Source organism: Oculina patagonica, chromosome 8 (assembly GCF_052425735.1).
Source record: "Oculina patagonica isolate OP01 chromosome 8, crgOcupat, whole genome shotgun sequence".
NCBI lineage: Eukaryota > Metazoa > Cnidaria > Anthozoa > Scleractinia > Oculinidae > Oculina > Oculina patagonica.
In genome coordinates, this window is record NC_135765.1 from 10,067,380 (window position 1) to 10,083,389 (window position 16,010).

The following is a 16,010-nucleotide window of genomic DNA, read 5'->3' on the forward strand; positions in this document are numbered from 1 at the left end:
TATCGCTAGCGCCACTTCTGTCTCAGCAAGAGACAAATACTGACAATCAAAAGACGCTCTTTTCAATAACTGTAAAAGATAAGATACTTTGTGGCGTCCAAATTTTAAATAAGCGCCGCCCTCAAATAAGCGCCGCCCTCGAATAAGCGCCGCACTTGAGACGCGAAAAATTTAATAAGCGCCGCGGCGCTTATTCGAGTAAATACGGTACTCTAGTGATGACTGATGAGTGAAGTAGCTACCAAACGGAACTCTGAAAGTATAGTATCAGCCGATAGATTCGGGAAAGTGTGTGCGCTAGAAAAACCAGGGAAAGCCGCCTTTTAAATGGGACCTACTGCATTACGTAAATGCCACATACGTCCCACCACATATTACGGGGGGCTGGGTCTATGGGATTAATGGGAAGGAGGGTTCAGTGCATGCCATGTTATTTGTGCGAGCTTGTAAAGCAGTGCGTTACGTCCTATTTGAACTGCCAAATAGTAATCAAAGATCAACCTCGTCCCGGCTCGTCCCTAGCCTACAAACGCAGACGCATTTCCACATTCTCCGGCGAAGAGAAGCGACAGCCGGAAATGCGTCCCCAGCCTCAAACACAATGGTCTTTCGTTCCTCTTGAACAGCGTTCGGAAAACGAGCGATCCCGTAAAGTTCTGGTTGAGAGCACGAAAATATCGGACTTCCGCTTGAATTTCGTATGCCCAGCTTTCAAAAGCATGGCTCAACGACTTGCCCCACTAACTTCTTGGTGTTTTACTTCTGGCTATTTTTATTGTTTTTTACACCAATCAAAATCGGTCCTGCAGCGGAACAGCTTGAGAGTCGGTCTATTCGTCCAGCTTTTGCAGTAAGGAACTAAGAATCGAGGTGCAAGATTGCCTCGACTCTAGTTTGCTTTGTGTTAGCGACAGGAAGCAAAGACAGAGGGTGACAACAAAGACCCGAGACTTCCCCTCGCCATCCCCGGCCCCCAAGGAGCTAAGACATTCTAAAAGACGATTTTCTTCATGCTTGAATATATCGGTTTGAAATATCAGAAAGAAACAAAAATCCGGTAACACTGAAAATACATTTCTAAGTTTACAAAACATCCAAAGTTGTTTTCCAAAATTTAATAAGTGACCTTATCTTCGAACCTCCTGAAACGCCTAACGGATGAAATTTCAACAGCCCTCGGGTCACTCTCGAATACCCTCTCTTACTTTGAGCTTTTCCAAGTCTTGTAGCTATCGTTTTATATTTTTATACTAAGTAGTATTAGGAGCCCATATAGTGATTCAGGTTATCCGATGTATTTCAAAAAAAATTCGTTGGAAACTGTCACTGAATGTTACGTGACTAAATTGCGTGACCGATATGTTAAGCGCCACCCCTCCCCTAGCGATTCACTCAAGCGGACTTGCGCGCGCAGTTCGTGGTACGCTGGTCGAGCAGACATCCATGATGGCTTCTGCCAAGAAAAAGCAGGACGAAAAGAACTTAAAACTTCTTCGAGACCTCGCAGCTTTACCCCACAACAAAAAATGCTTCGACTGCGGACAAAGGGGACCAACATATGTGAATACGACCATAGGATCTTTCGTCTGTACATCGTGTAGCGGCATTTTGTGAGTTGAATCGGCGGAAATTTTCGCGAGCTTTTTCGTACTATTAGTTGAATGATTGAGCTTTGCAGCTCTTCCGAACGTTAATTTCCCACTTTGTTTTACGTTTATACAGAAGAGGATTAAACCCTCCTCATCGAGTCAAGTCAATCTCGATGACTAGTTTTACTCCACAAGAAATAGAAAGTCTACAAGGCACGGGAAATGAGGTAAACTTTATATTACAGAAAAGTGTTTTATAGTAACGAACGTAAAGCATTTTCTTTCATTGTAGTTTAAAATAGTTTGTCGCTTGAAGGTTCCTTTGTCTCGTTCCAAATGAAATAGTGAATTAAGAGGCGGCGTCTACCGGCTCCCTTTTCAATTGGTACTCAAATCGTTACGAGTAGATCCGAATCTTGTTCGGAAGGACATGACACCCAACCTCATCATCGCTCGATTTCACGTTAACTTTCGTTCGAGCAATTTGGCTAATATTAGGCTGGTTGATTTGCGGTTTCTGTGTAAACTGATGCTTTGGAGTCCATGAATGCCGTTGTAAATGGCTAATTGATATAGGAATAACTGGAAGAGCTGAAAAGTTGAAAACCGGTTTCACCTTCGCTTATCGTGACTGATCGTGACTAATCAAAATCGTGTCTTGTCGATATCGCTGGTTAAATACATGCACTAGTCGATTTCATGTTTTACTTGTTAAAATCATTTTAATGAACAATTTTATAAGTGTTTATCTCCTTCGTTTTTAAAATAAAAGACAGCAAGTTGCATTCACAATTGTACAGGGAAATAGCTTTGCTTAGATTTGTGTATTTATACAAAAATGGCGCGACTTACAGTAAACCCCTTGTGGTTGCATTGTTCACCGCAAATCGAAGACAATGCAGGTATATTCCCTGTGCTGCAAAGCGTAGTTGTTAAATTCCTTTTGATTCATTTAGCTGATTTTTTTTATTCACATGTTATTTTAAATTTCTTTGATTTCACCAGTCGTGTTTGCTTGTAACTTGTTAAAAATAAAATGTCTTCAAATATTTTGATGAAGTGAGTGCTGCTTACATCAAAATCAATTAATTAACACATAGAATAATGTAGTGAATTATGATGCTATAAATATGACACAATGTGGAGGGTTAATGTCCTCACTGAACTATTAACCAACAAGGAAACCCAACTGTCTTTTCTTGTAAAACCCTGAAGAAATTTTTCGATGTTTATCAGAGAGTTAAACTCCATATTTCCAACTATCTTAAATATTTCCTAAATCCTAGTCTAGTGTATAATTAGACATGCCTAATATACACACCCCTCCCCTTGATTAATTTAATCTAGAGTATCCCTTGTTTTATATGGATGATATTTTAATAATTCTTGTCAATTGGTAAATAATATAAAGAAATATTCCCATTTTATAAATTAAGTTAAGGAAAAGATTAAAACTTAGAGAAAAAACATAAGTATTATTTTTTTTAAAAAATTGGCTTCTGAGTCTAACAACATAATATGTTGGAAATCACAACTCGTTCTAAATCAGAGCTGTTTTTGTAACATATGTTGTGATATCGTGAATGGTTTGCGATATCAGAAACATTTATTTGGTGCAAAGAGACAGATATATAATGTGGTGCTTTCTCTTGAGAAATACAGTGTATTTAGTATTTTGAAATCTATGATGGCTTGGCCTGAACATGTTTCTTTAATGATTTAAAACCGACATACATGAATTTCATTGTTTGGTACTAGCAGCACAGATGTATGTATGCTCTTTTGTCAAATTGTCCAAACATTTTCAATTGATTCCTCGGCAACAGTTTGGGTTGAAAATGTTGGTACAGTACCAGTTCTCATTTCTCCAACTCTTAATTATGTGTTGTTTCCTATGTAACATGCACAATATGTGGTGATCCTGCTGGCATTAACTGGTAGCAAATGTATATTATGTCTTTGCTTGAGTAATGGACAATTTCTGCTAAGAAATAAATAAGTAGCATTTCCTTTTGAAGTTGCTTAATCGTTATGTTTCTAGATACAAATATCAAATGTGGTAATTGTTTTGTAATTGTTGGTATAAAAAGTGGTCCATGGTACATAGCAAGGCCTATAAACCATCCAAAACTCAGAAATTGCAATATACCATTGCTAATTTTTAATAATAACTGGTATTTGTGTCTTTGTACTTTAATAACCATGCCTAGAGGAAACACTTGTCCAGAATGTTAGTGAAAATGGAAAATTTAGCTAATTATTACAATCTGCGCCATCTATGGTGTCTGCAGGACTATCTGCTCATCTGGGACAAGTAGATTTTCTTAATGGGCAAGTAACTTTTCATTACTACTTGCCTGGCCCCGGTTGTTCAAAGCATGGATAACGCTATCCACCGGATAAATCACTATCCAGTGGATAGCGTGGTATGTTTTGTGAACACTTATCCACTGGATAGCAATTTATCCGGTGGATAGTGTTATCCACCCTTTGAACAACCAGGTCCTGATGGGTTAGGGCACAGGCAAGTCATTTGCCAACTAGATCATGAAAAACAGAAACTAAACTGAGCACACAACTGTCCTGGGCAAGTAGAATTTGAGAGCTGCTTGTCTGAATGGCAAGGTTGGAATTCACCTTTTTTTTAGCCCTGGTCTACAGTATTTTGTATTCTTTGAGTATTGATTTGAGTAGTCACTTATCTTCTTGTTTTCCTAACAGTATTGTAAAAAGGTTTGGCTTGGGCTGTGGAACTCTACACAACCAACAGAACCAGAATCTAAAGATGAACAAAAGGTTAAGGATTTTATGGTTCAGAAATACGAACGGAAAAGATGGTACATTCCGCCACAACAAGTCAACACTAGCAACACAAGTCAGGCAGCACCAGAACCTAAACCACTGAAACAACTTTTAGGAGAAAATACACCTGCTGTTACAGTACAAGTAAGCACAACAGTTTTAAAGCGCTTCATGATCAAGAACCTTTCTTTATCTAGCCCTCTCATGTGCCTACCAGCGAACGTACGAAATATACCCACATATACATAGTTTTTAAAATTTTTTTTTTTTATTTTTTTTTTTTTTTTTTTTTTTTTTTTTTTTTTTTTTTTGGTTGGTGTTATTTTTTTATTTTTTTTCCCCCCATTTTTTTAATACCCTTTTTATCAAGGCCGTTAAAGAGATTTTATTTAAAAATGCAAAGTCTCGCATAGGTTATTAAGTTTTTCCCTCATTTTTCTTTTTTTTTCTTTTTTCTTTTTTTTTTTCTTTTTAGAAATCGAATGACTTTTTAGTGATCCATTTTTATAGTATTCGTGTAATTTTATGGGAAGTTTCAGATTTCATAGTTTTTATTTTTTATTGTAAATATTGTAAATAATAATCTTTTATATATTTTAATAACTCTTTGTAAATTTAGTTTATTTGGAAGACGAATAGCCACTCTGTGGGAGCTCTTCCAATAAAGCCGTTATTATTATTATTATGTGCATGTTGCATCTTGTCCTATGTTACATAAAGATTAAGTCTGGGGAGGGGAGAACTGCCATGTTTGAGCTATATAGGTATATGCTGCTGTGAAGGGTATTGATAATAATTTGCAAGCAGTTCAGTCTGGGATCTCCATAGGATATAGAAATCTGAGAGTTTTGGTCTACAGTGTACATACTAGTTATGCAACGCTTTCAAGTGGTATACTATGGAATATCCCACGAGTCACTTGTATTTTCTCGGTATACACACGAGCCTTTAGGCGAGTGTGTATACCAAGAAAATACAAGTGACAAGTGGGATATTCCATAGTATACCACGAGAAAGTGTTGTATAACTATTTTATACCATGCCATAGAAAATACGCTTACTAAATTTCGTCGAGAATACAATCGCAGCGCACGATGGGAAGGTTGGGTTGAATACCGTCGAATATACAACGGCTTTCCTGTATTCTGATTGGCTGTATTTTCTATGGCATGGTATAAAATTGGGTATCACTTGCTGGGAAAGTGATTAGTCATGTGGTATGAAGAATTAAGTTCAGAATAGGAATAGAGACTCAGAAGTAAAAAACTAAGGCTTTCCAAAACGGAAATGAAACTATCGCAGCAACATTGTCGACAGATTTTTTCCACTGAAAATACTAACAGTGAAACAGTTCTGAAAAAGCAAGCCTGGATAGGGTAGGGATTGTCGGTGTCAAGTCTAGTATTGGGTTGCAGAATCAGCTGAACAGTCTGGTATAGGGTAAGGGTTTCAGAGTCCCAGCTGCACATCCCCACCCAAAGTAATACAGATTACCTCCCTTTTCCTCAGTCATGACAGTTTTATGCCAGGTGATTTTGCTGTCATGCAGGAATTACAGGAGAAATGCTTTTATTGGCGGCATTGAATCTCCTGCCGAAATTGGTTTTACTGTTTCCCAACAACATGCAAACTCTGCTCATTCACTGTAACATTTTGTTGTGGTCAAACATCTACTAAGTGGACTTCACAGGAAACAGAAGTTCACTTTTACCTTATTATAGGAAATTAATGCTTGTATTAATTAAGGTGAATTAAGGTATTTGAAATTAACGCGACTTAAATTAACGCAAATTGAAGGAAAAATTATTTCCCAATAAATGAAATTAACGCGAAAGAGGGAGTAACATTTCAAAATGAAGGAAATTAACGCGACAAACACAAAGGAAAAAAGAACTTGACATGAATCCTAACAGGATAACAGGAACAAGTTACTTAAACACAAAGGAAACTGAACGCCTCGAGCGTTTTTCACGGTTTTAGTGATCCGGCAGATTTCCACCCTGACGAAATGATGCCTCTTCCTAAGAGTCAAGACGTCTGGACTGTATCGAGAAATTGGTTCCGAAATAATGGGAATTAAGGTCATGGAAATTAACGCTCCACTTAATTAACGGCGCGGAAATTAACGTTAACAAAAATTAATGCGACTTAAATTAACGCGAATTTTTGAAATTCGCGTTAATTTCATGAAGCGTTAATTTCCTATAATAAGGTAACCAGCTCAAAAGGTCATGTCTGTTGTTAGTTGGGTTTTGAACTTTAGAGCTCCCATGTTATGCATGTTCAAAAGATGTTAATTATATAATGTACATATAGATCTGGTTTGTTTTTTAAAAGACTCTCCATGGTTTTATTCAGGCACAAGCTACAAGGGAGAGACCTCGTACTGGAAGTCAAACGAGTGGGTCATCTGTACCGGTGTCTGTTGCTCCTCCCCCAGGAATGGTGCAGAATGCAGCCCCTCAACCAGCTCCACAGCCGAAAGCTCCATCAGTGGATTTACTTGGTGACCTGGGAGGTGATCCATTTGCTCAACCGCAGCCACAGGGTAAACATAGATTCTCTACTTTAAATAATTTTAACTCTATATTTCTCAACAGTGAACAACATCTTAACACTCCTTCAAATATCATGATATCTTGTTTCCTTTGAGTGATAATCAACTTGCCAGTGCCTTAGATGTAGCTAAAAAATTAATATTGTTAAGGCATAGTTAGTCTCTAGACAAAGTGGGTCAGCGGTTGTACTACGCAGATAAAAGATAAAATGTTTTTAAAAACAAGAGTCATTTCGGAATTCATGGAAAAAAAGTCAATTCATGGTTCGTGGCTATGTATCCAAATCATGTTTCACGAGAAAAAATAGCTATTTCATAATTCACGAAAATAAGGGGCCTTTCAAGGATCACGATTAAACCCACCTTGTAATTATTGGTGTATAAAAAATAGGCTTAATTTTAAGTGCAAGGTAAAATAATTCATGCTTGGTGGTGCGGTATTTAGTGACTGAGCCATGAGTTACCCACCAGGTTTCTGCAAATTACGTTCTTGCTTAATTTTATATAACTGTATTCCAGGTCAGTTTGGTTCACCACCACAGCAAGGTGGCTTTGCCGCATTCAATGCATTTGGAGGGCAGCCAACAGCTCCTGCTCAGAATGCTTTTGATCCATTTGGAACGACAGCGGCACAGCCTGCTCAACAAGCCCAGCCAGGGTTTGCAGCATTTGGCACGCCACCCCAGCAACAACCTGCAGCTCAACCACAACCACAAGCAAGTTTGTTTGATGCTTTTGGGTCTTCTCCGCCATCCTCTGGGGGGTTCAATGCCTTTGGTGCTCAAGCGTCATCAGGTAAGTTTACATATGTGGTGGTTTACTGTCAAAACATTAAAGGCCCCCTCTGCCGGTTGACAGTACTGAACAGGGCTAAATGTTGCTTTATTATGCGTTTTTTAACCTAAAAACGTATTTCGATAAACACTCCTGTGGCCCCTTTTTGGAACGTTTTTTTATTCCGCTTATAAGCCCTCCCGAATATAAGCCCCACCACTTATAAGCCTACCCAAAAACCCTTATGAAGTTGTATAAGCCCAGGGCTTATAACCGGAATTTTACGGTATGCCAAATAAACATAAGGCTTTTTATTTGAGGCTGTGTGCCCCCATGTGTGATGTCCAGTAGTTTGACCTAATAAAGTTTACCAATACCAAATGACAGAAAACATTTAAGAGGAAATCCACCATGACTTGGAGTAGTTATTGGACAAAATTATGTACCAAAATTATTAACACCTGATTGCAAGCTTTTGTGTAATTGCTTCAATTATCTTATCGAAAGACATCTTTTCTAACAACACCACACATCGAAAACACATTTTGAAGTTCCGCTGAATTCCACTGAATCGCTTAAAAGATGTAAGCTTTTGCCCATAGCTTGTGAACTTTAAATATCATTTTCTCAGACTCTGATAAGAAATTGTTGTACCAGAATTATTTCCACCTTATTGCAAACTTTTTTGTTACTGCTTCAAATATCTTATCAAAAGAAATCTTTTCTAACAACACCACACATCGAAAACACATTTTGAAGTTCCGCTGAATTCCACTGAATCGCTTAAGACGAATTTACAAAATGGCTTCACGTGAGATTTTGTCCATACCTTGTGAACTTTGAAATTCAATTTCTCAGACTCTGGTAAGAAATTGTTGTTGGTGTTATTACGGATAATTAGTTACATCTTTACCTTTTATTAAAGGTAGGAAATAACGCAATAGGATTTAAATTATTCTGGAAATTGATTTTTGTCCAACTTTAATAAATATTACTTGACTTCCTTAGTAGTGGATTCCGTCTTAAACATAACAACTTTAAAATATTTTCCTAAATAAACTTTAGATTCCATTTTAATCTCTTGGAGGGAATTATGATGATTTAATTTTTTGACCACAGCTCCAGCTCCAGCTCCCCAGCCAGCAGCTAATTCTGGATTTGGACCACTGGTGTCAGCTTCTGGAGGCTCAGCACCCCAGAGTGCAGGAGACAGGTATGCAGCACTCAGTGACTTGGACAACTTGTTTGGTGCAGCACCCAGCAGCAGCGGCGCAAGTATCAGTTCAGGATCAGGTTTTGGCTCCACTGGTTCTTCGTCATTTGGAATGTCTAGCGGACCAAACCCCTTCTCAAGTACAACATCAGGTGCGGCGTCAGGAGGGTTTCAGCAACCAAAGCAGCCACAACAGCAGCAGCCGTCCAATCCGTTTCAAGGTCTGGGTGGAGGTTCTGCTGGCTTTGGACAGCTCAATGGTCCCACGAGGAGCATGAGTCCTGCTAGTAGTATGTCGGCTACGTCTGGGGCAGGAAGTGGATTTGGAAACTTCAGCACCGCGCAGTCAGCAGGTTCGGCATTTGGAAACCAGCCTGCGAGTTCGGGATTTGGTGGACAGCCATCCAGTGCAGCATTTGGAGGCAACCAACCTTCTGGTGGAGGATTTGGCAGCTTTACGTCAGCGCAGCCGCAGTCATCTTTCGGCGGAAATCAGCAACCAAGCTGGGGGAGCATGGGAGGACAGCAAAACATGGGGGGCCAACAACCCATGGGCGGCCAACAACCCATGGGGAGCCAACAACCCATGGGGGGCCAAGGTATGGGTATGCCATCAACATCGACACAACAGAATCTTAGCTTTGGCGGGGCTGGAATGACGGCAATGGCTTGGACACAGTTTGGAAAAATGGGAGGTGGCCAACCGCAACAACAACAACAACAACCCCCAGTGAGGGGTCAAATGAACTTTGGTGGAAATCAACCCGGCTTTGGCAGTCATCAGGGATTTGGTGCTATGCAGCCAACATCTGGGTTCGGAGCTTCCTCAGGTGGATTTGGAGCTAATCCCATGTCTGGCGGTGGCGGATTTGGAGGGGGTCAACAACAGGCTTCTGGCTTTGGAAATCCTGGTGGCTTCGGTGGACAGCCAAGTAGTGGTTTTGGCGGTCAAGGAGGAGCGTCATTTGGCGGTAATATGGCAGGAATGGGAGGTGGTCAATTTGGACAGCAGCAGCAAATGCAACAGTTCGGTGGTTGGCAACAGGGTCAACAAGCCAACCCATTTATGGTAGGTATCGTTTTACTTGATTAAGCGTTGCCCCCATTTAAGCACCACCCCTGATTAAGCGCCACATATGAGAGCAACACTAATAAAGAGTGTCACCCTTGAATAATCACTGCATTCATTCACAACAATGCAGCACTAATCAAACATCATCAGCTTAAATTGTTTGAGGAGTCAAACTAATTAAAAAAAAACAAGTAGAGTACAACTCAATCAAAACCAGCCTCAGAAATTTATTCTTCTGGATTACAAATGTTATTATTTTTAAAGAGCACCACTCTCAATTAAGCCAACCAACATAGTTGTGATTTTGGGGCTCATGATTTAGAATGGGGTATCCATTTTTGAGGTGATTCCAACACAGGGTGTACGTGATAAAAAAATCATATTTTGAATGCACAAAAAATTCAAATTATCAGCAGCCAGAATGGGGTATTAAAAATTGACCCATTTCTTGAATGGAGGTATCATTTCGAACACAAATTCTTTCTTATACGGGGAGAGAATATGGAGACCCAGGTGGCCGGGCAGCACTCACCCACCCAAATCATACCCAAGTTCCACACCCACCCCTCCCCTGGGGACTTTTTCCATGATTGTAATGTTTTACTTTGTGTTTTAGTATTGTCTAATTGCCTGCTAAATAAATAACTGCTTCTTTTTTTCCATTTCAAGTTATCACTGTCCGTGAATAACGGGTTGTGTTTAATTTTCAGAATGCTGGTGCACAACAGGCCATGCAGAGACACGGACAGTCTACAAATCCATTTATGTAGATATCTTGAATGATTGAGATCACACAGTGAAATAATTCCGAAGTGGTTAGGGCTACAAAGATGGACAAAATGTTGAAGAGACTCAATGAGGAAGAAAGGATAAAGAATATCAACCTTAGGTTGCCTTTAACAATAATCTATATCATAGGTTGCATTGTTTTATGTTGTGAAACGTTTTTATTATTGAACGTACTTCGGTTATTATAATCTCCATAGAGAAAATAATTATCATATCTTTCAAGGGCCAATTTATGTCTCCCCAGGTGAATTGAACTCAACTGAATTAATCCATTAGTTTACAATGATTTTATTTTGGACATTACTGGGGATAATGTTAACAATGCAACCATGATGTGAAAATGATGTAAACTCCCATTGGGAAGTCCCCAGGGGAGTCCCCGTGTTTTGGCCCCTATTCACCCCCATCCCCCACCCCCACTGCAAACCCTGTTCACCGCCATTTCCCCACTTTATTATATCTTCAAGTAGTTGATCAATCTCATGCAGAGAAACCAAAATGCATCAGCCTAGTCAAAGTAAAAATAAGAGTATAAAAGTAATAGTGAGAAGCAGATTCTCAAAAACAGAATCTAAAGGCCCTGTTATTATGTGGTGCAATTTGTATCTAGGTGTTGAGTGAGATTAGGAAGTATTGCTTCTTTTATTTGCATTTTGTCAAAAGTCTAATAGATAAAAATACAGGTTAAAGAGTTTTGACAAAGTGCAAGTAAAACTAATCCTTTATTCCGCAAGTACTAATTTGGTAACCTACATGTGTTTAGAATTACCGGTAATACAATGAAAGACAAATTATGAGTTTTATCAAGCTGCCTCCATTGCAAAATAAAGTCACATTCTCAACCTTTTGTGGGGTTCAGACTTTGTTTGCACAGACTGGAATATAGAACTAGCTAGTTGTTACACATTCCAGATACCTCCACATCATGAGTTCAAGTTAGAAATTTTGAGGTCGAGTTATGGGGTAACATTTTCCCAGTTGGTCACGCATAGTGTCCCCTTTACCACCAAATAAAAGCTAACTGCAAGCAAATAAGAGTGGAACTAACCGCAAGCAAATAGGAGTGGAACTAACCGCAAGCAAATAGGAGTGGAACTAACCGCAAGCAAATAGGAGTGGAACTAACCGCAAGCAACCAGAGTGGAGCTAACCACAAGCAACTCGAACTCGATATTTTAACTCGAACTCGAAATTCTAACTCGAACTCGAACTCAAACTCAACTTGAAATTCTAACTCGAACTCGAACTCATTAAATGGACAGACCCAAAATTTCATGCCAAAGTTAGATAATAATTTTATTATAATTTGTCATTCACTGTAATATCACAACTTGTATGTGATGGTTTTGCGACAAAAATATTCATGTTACATTGATATTATTGTTCAGATTTTATGCTGTGACCATTGGCTAAGTAGTCTCTCTCACATCTATTATTCGGATCATTACATATTCCTTTTCTTTGTTGGTAGGCCATAATAATTATGTCTGTGAAAGACTACTGACTGAAAACGTTACAGATGTGAAGTAAAACCATTCACAAAGCTGTCCTACAAAAATTATGCAAACAAAAAAGTAAAACAAGCTAACCATGTTATGATTTTTTTTAGAAATCGCTCATAACAAATTCTGCTGTGTAACAGGGCTTTTAAATGCTGAGGGCTTTAGGTCATTGCCATTCTTTCCTCCTTACCGGCAAGCTCATTGCCTTATGTAGTTTAAGTCATATACCCAGAGCTTATCACAAGAGGTACTTAGGCAGAGAAGACAAAGAATTTAATCTTTTAAAAAATGTAGTTATAGAATATTTGTGTAGTCGTGTCAAATAACAGCAAGAGACATGTGGTTTTTGTCCAATTTGACAAGAAATTTTCTTGTTCCACTGTTATGTATTAAGATATTATGTTGAAAATACTAAATTGCAATCATCCATAGCAGGGTTTAAGCAAACATGTTAATAACTTTTTAGGAAACTTTTGTAAAATTTGTCGCTTTTTTCGTTGCAAATCCTGGTTAGGAGAGCTGTTTAAGTGAAATCTGAAATACAAATAAACATACCTTACACCTTGTTATGGCCTGATGGGCAAACATGGATGTTACAATGTTTGTATGGGAATTTCCTCAGAACGCAGAACGTTTCAGTACATACCAGTACATCTTTTATGATTTCTTCAAAACTTTCCTAGCTATAAATATTCGAATTATCGGTGTAAACTCCAACATAATTTTCAATAACATTTGAGAAATTTTTCGCGTGACTAGACTGCGTGACGTTGGGTTTTGGTGTGTCACGATCACGTAATGTCTCCAACGAACATCGGCGAGGGAACATTACGTGACGAGCTAAAATAGCGTAGTCACGAAAAACGCAAGATCAATTTCAACTGACAAGTTACCCTACCCCTTATCATGCCTACACACACCTCCCCCTACCCCCTTCTATCCACACATCACGTTTTCGACATTTCCTTGTAATCCGATACATTGACATCTGTAGCTCTTGGTAACTGGCCGAGTAAAAGCTTTAAATTGTATCAATGATCATGATCGATGATTTCAATCAATCCTTAATTGAATGTGATGAAAGACTGTATTTTCCCTGATTGTCCAGTGTCCACGATACCGACACGTTTTCCTTATAAGCAAATCGAGGCGCCAAGTGGCGAACAATTTAAGTGCAGTGAACTTCTTTTCACTGCCTTAAATATTATTTGTTCGCAAATTCAAGCAATCAGATTAACTGGGAGATGAAATGACGGTCCGGCTGCATGAGTTGGCAGCTGGCGAAGCCCTCCCACTGAATAAAGGGAGGGGTGTTGACTCATTTGTCATGGTGTTGACTCATCCAGGAAATAAGGGTTTGAACTTCCCGCGCGTAAAACCTGCTTGGTTTATAAATCTCGCGATTATCCCCGATTTGCTATTAATAAAGAAATTCGTCTCTAAAAAGATCATCTTTATCACTTATTTTAATTAAACTGACGAGAATAAACGCTGCGTTTCGCGGAATAAATTTTCGCGGTAAAATTTCAAAAGTTGAAGAAGCCATTGTTGTTCGGGATTTGGCGCGTAATGTATTATGTCGATTTCCTGTATTACAATGGAATGAATTACCGAGGAATGCCGTTCCACCCTCTGCTCAAGGAATTTGAACTACCCTGACACACAGTGGGATAGAGTTTATTTTGTTCAGCACTGTCACTCGCCTACAGTGCAGGCCTCGAACCACTGATCGGGTAAATTTGTATAAAATGAGGCTAAAACCGCGCCAAATCGAGAGCTGGTTTGTCGCTTTGGGTCTTTTAGAGCAGCGGCAAAAATCGGCTGAACATGAGTTTGACAGCTATTTGCAGAATATTTTAAAAGACGGCTCGATTCTTTGCCGTTTGGTGAATCGTGTAAAACCGGGTACAATAAATAAGGTAAGAGAGCGACTGTTTATCAGCCGCAGTGAGATCTGTTTCGGCATTTTGTCATGTAAATGAGCATAGTCGATTTCACTTTTTGTAAATCTGTCCGCTGGTCGCTTATGTCACAGATCCATCAAGAGCCGATTTCGGAAGAAGAGCGTTTGGAGAACTTCAGCTCATTTTTCAGCGCCTGTCAAGAACTGCAGCTAGCAGACGACCAGGTTTGTTGGCGAACATGAATAATTTTCGTATATTATGATTATATAAAATAAACATCGCGGCGTTGCGACATTAAAATTTCATGCCCCATCTGAGCACGCTCAACAAGTCGTAATAATGTGCGCCATGTTTGTGTGTGTGTAGATTTTCTCTCCGGCCGACCTCGACACAGAAGAAGGCTTTGCCCGTGTGCTACGAACTCTTGACCGCCTAGAAAATGTTGCTACTGGTAAGTGAGTTTTACATAGATTGTAAATTGAGCTTTAGAGAATGGGCTTTTGCTCCTTGGGAAAAAAAACCTGTCAACTTCATTGATTGATTGTCATGTGCATAGAGCGAACAAAACGCCAGCTCGTGTGACAAAGAACTTTTGCTTTCGGAAGAAAAACTCAATCGAAACTGGGTTACCTCGTCAAACCGTGTTTATCGAGGAAAGTTGCGGTTTTAATGCTTTGGTATCCAGAACGATCCAGTTCGATTCCTGTGTTTGGAATATTGAATTGAATTTGATTTGTTGTGGCTGTTCTCAAAATTAGTTAGCTCTTCAAGAGGGATTCAAAGGTACGCAAATATATTGTTGGCTATTGTGTAAAGGCTTGTTTTTAACTGCCTAAAAGTACTACCCATAAGTGTTCTTCATTATAGCTTTACTGCTTTGTGAAGTATAAACGAATCAAGCTTGCTAATATTTACAACCCAAGTTTTTGTTCAATTGAAGAACGATTGGCTTATCACGATTTTGCGACAGGAAAGAAAATACTGTTCGCGATTGATCGTCAATTTATTTTATCGATCTCTGAGTTGGTTTCTTTCGAAATTCCGTCATGTGAAGGGTTTAATAACTGCCTAGAATAATCACAATGTAATCAGCGTTGCTTAAAGATTGTTTCTCTTTCGTGAAAGCTTAATAAGCTTGCTTTTGACATATTCACATGATCATTCATGACGAACTCTGAAAGAGGAAGTGTTGTCGAATATAATGAAAGCACCGTATTTGGTAATGGCTCTTTGTTTTTTTTACACTACAAAGGTTTGAATTTCAAATATATTAAAGCTTTGAAACGAAACTTCGACTTCAGCTTAAAGCTGAACGTGTCGAATATTCAGTCTTCAAGAATTAGCAAGCTGTTATCTCCCATCGTAGCTGAGTGTGCTCAATGCTTTCCGTTGATGTCATTCGTAAATCAAACTTGATAACTTTAGCGGTTTCCGCTAAGAGAAAGACTTCTATGTTACGGAAAATCAAGTCTGGACTTCGTAAGTTGCTAAACTATCACACAGAAAACTTTATCAATTGAAGTAGCCTTGCTTGTTAGATTCCTAAATCGAAAATCGTTTTAGAGTTCCTGACCTTTAAATTGTACAGAAGGGTTTGACTCAAATTTTCCAGTTGGCTTGCTTTAAAATGTGGCTTTTGTTGTGAACAAAAGGCCAAAATATCTGGAGTTTTTGGTACTGCTTGCATCTTTTATTTTTCTGTTTAAATATAATCTGTTCTGCTAAGTTTGTTAATCTTCATCATTATTGGTAGATAATTTTAGAGATGAGGATTATCTCTTCCGTTCTGAGTTAGAAAATAATTTTCA

At 38.9% G+C, this 16,010-nt stretch overlaps 2 protein-coding genes across 12 annotated transcripts in view; both read left to right on the forward strand.

Annotated features, from left to right (window-relative positions):
* Positions 1–1,419: 1,419 nt before the first annotated feature.
* LOC144662554 (uncharacterized) lies at positions 1,420–12,864 on the forward strand. Of its 2 annotated transcripts, none has more exons than XM_078523392.1 (7): positions 1,420–1,610; positions 1,723–1,816; positions 4,311–4,535; positions 6,750–6,939; positions 7,468–7,743; positions 8,842–10,004; positions 10,718–12,864. In XM_078523392.1, the coding sequence occupies exons 1-7, from the start codon at positions 1,444–1,446 to the stop codon at positions 10,775–10,777; spliced, it is 2,175 nt and encodes a 724-aa protein (XP_078379518.1). In that variant the 5' UTR covers positions 1,420–1,443; the 3' UTR covers positions 10,778–12,864. The 2 variants fall into 2 exon arrangements, with proteins under 2 accessions (XP_078379518.1, XP_078379519.1); XM_078523393.1 differs by having other exon boundaries at positions 8,848–10,004.
* A 1,094-nt stretch (positions 12,865–13,958) lies between these two features.
* Positions 13,959–16,010, forward strand: part of LOC144662548 (rho guanine nucleotide exchange factor 7-like) — a 35,263-nt gene continuing 33,211 nt past the window's right edge. For 6 of the 10 annotated variants that reach the window (XR_013572472.1, XR_013572473.1, XM_078523379.1 and 3 more), the window contains exons 1-3: positions 13,960–14,217; positions 14,334–14,426; positions 14,569–14,653. Coding sequence is in view for 7 of the 10 variants with exons in the window: in XM_078523379.1 (XP_078379505.1) it covers positions 14,047–14,217; positions 14,334–14,426; positions 14,569–14,653 (349 nt within the window). In the remaining 3 variants the exon portion in view is untranslated. Of the gene's footprint in view, positions 14,218–14,333; positions 14,427–14,568; positions 14,654–14,800; positions 14,986–16,010 lie in introns of those variants that run through there. The other 4 variants (XM_078523382.1, XM_078523385.1, XM_078523381.1 and 1 more) reach the window with 4 other exon arrangements.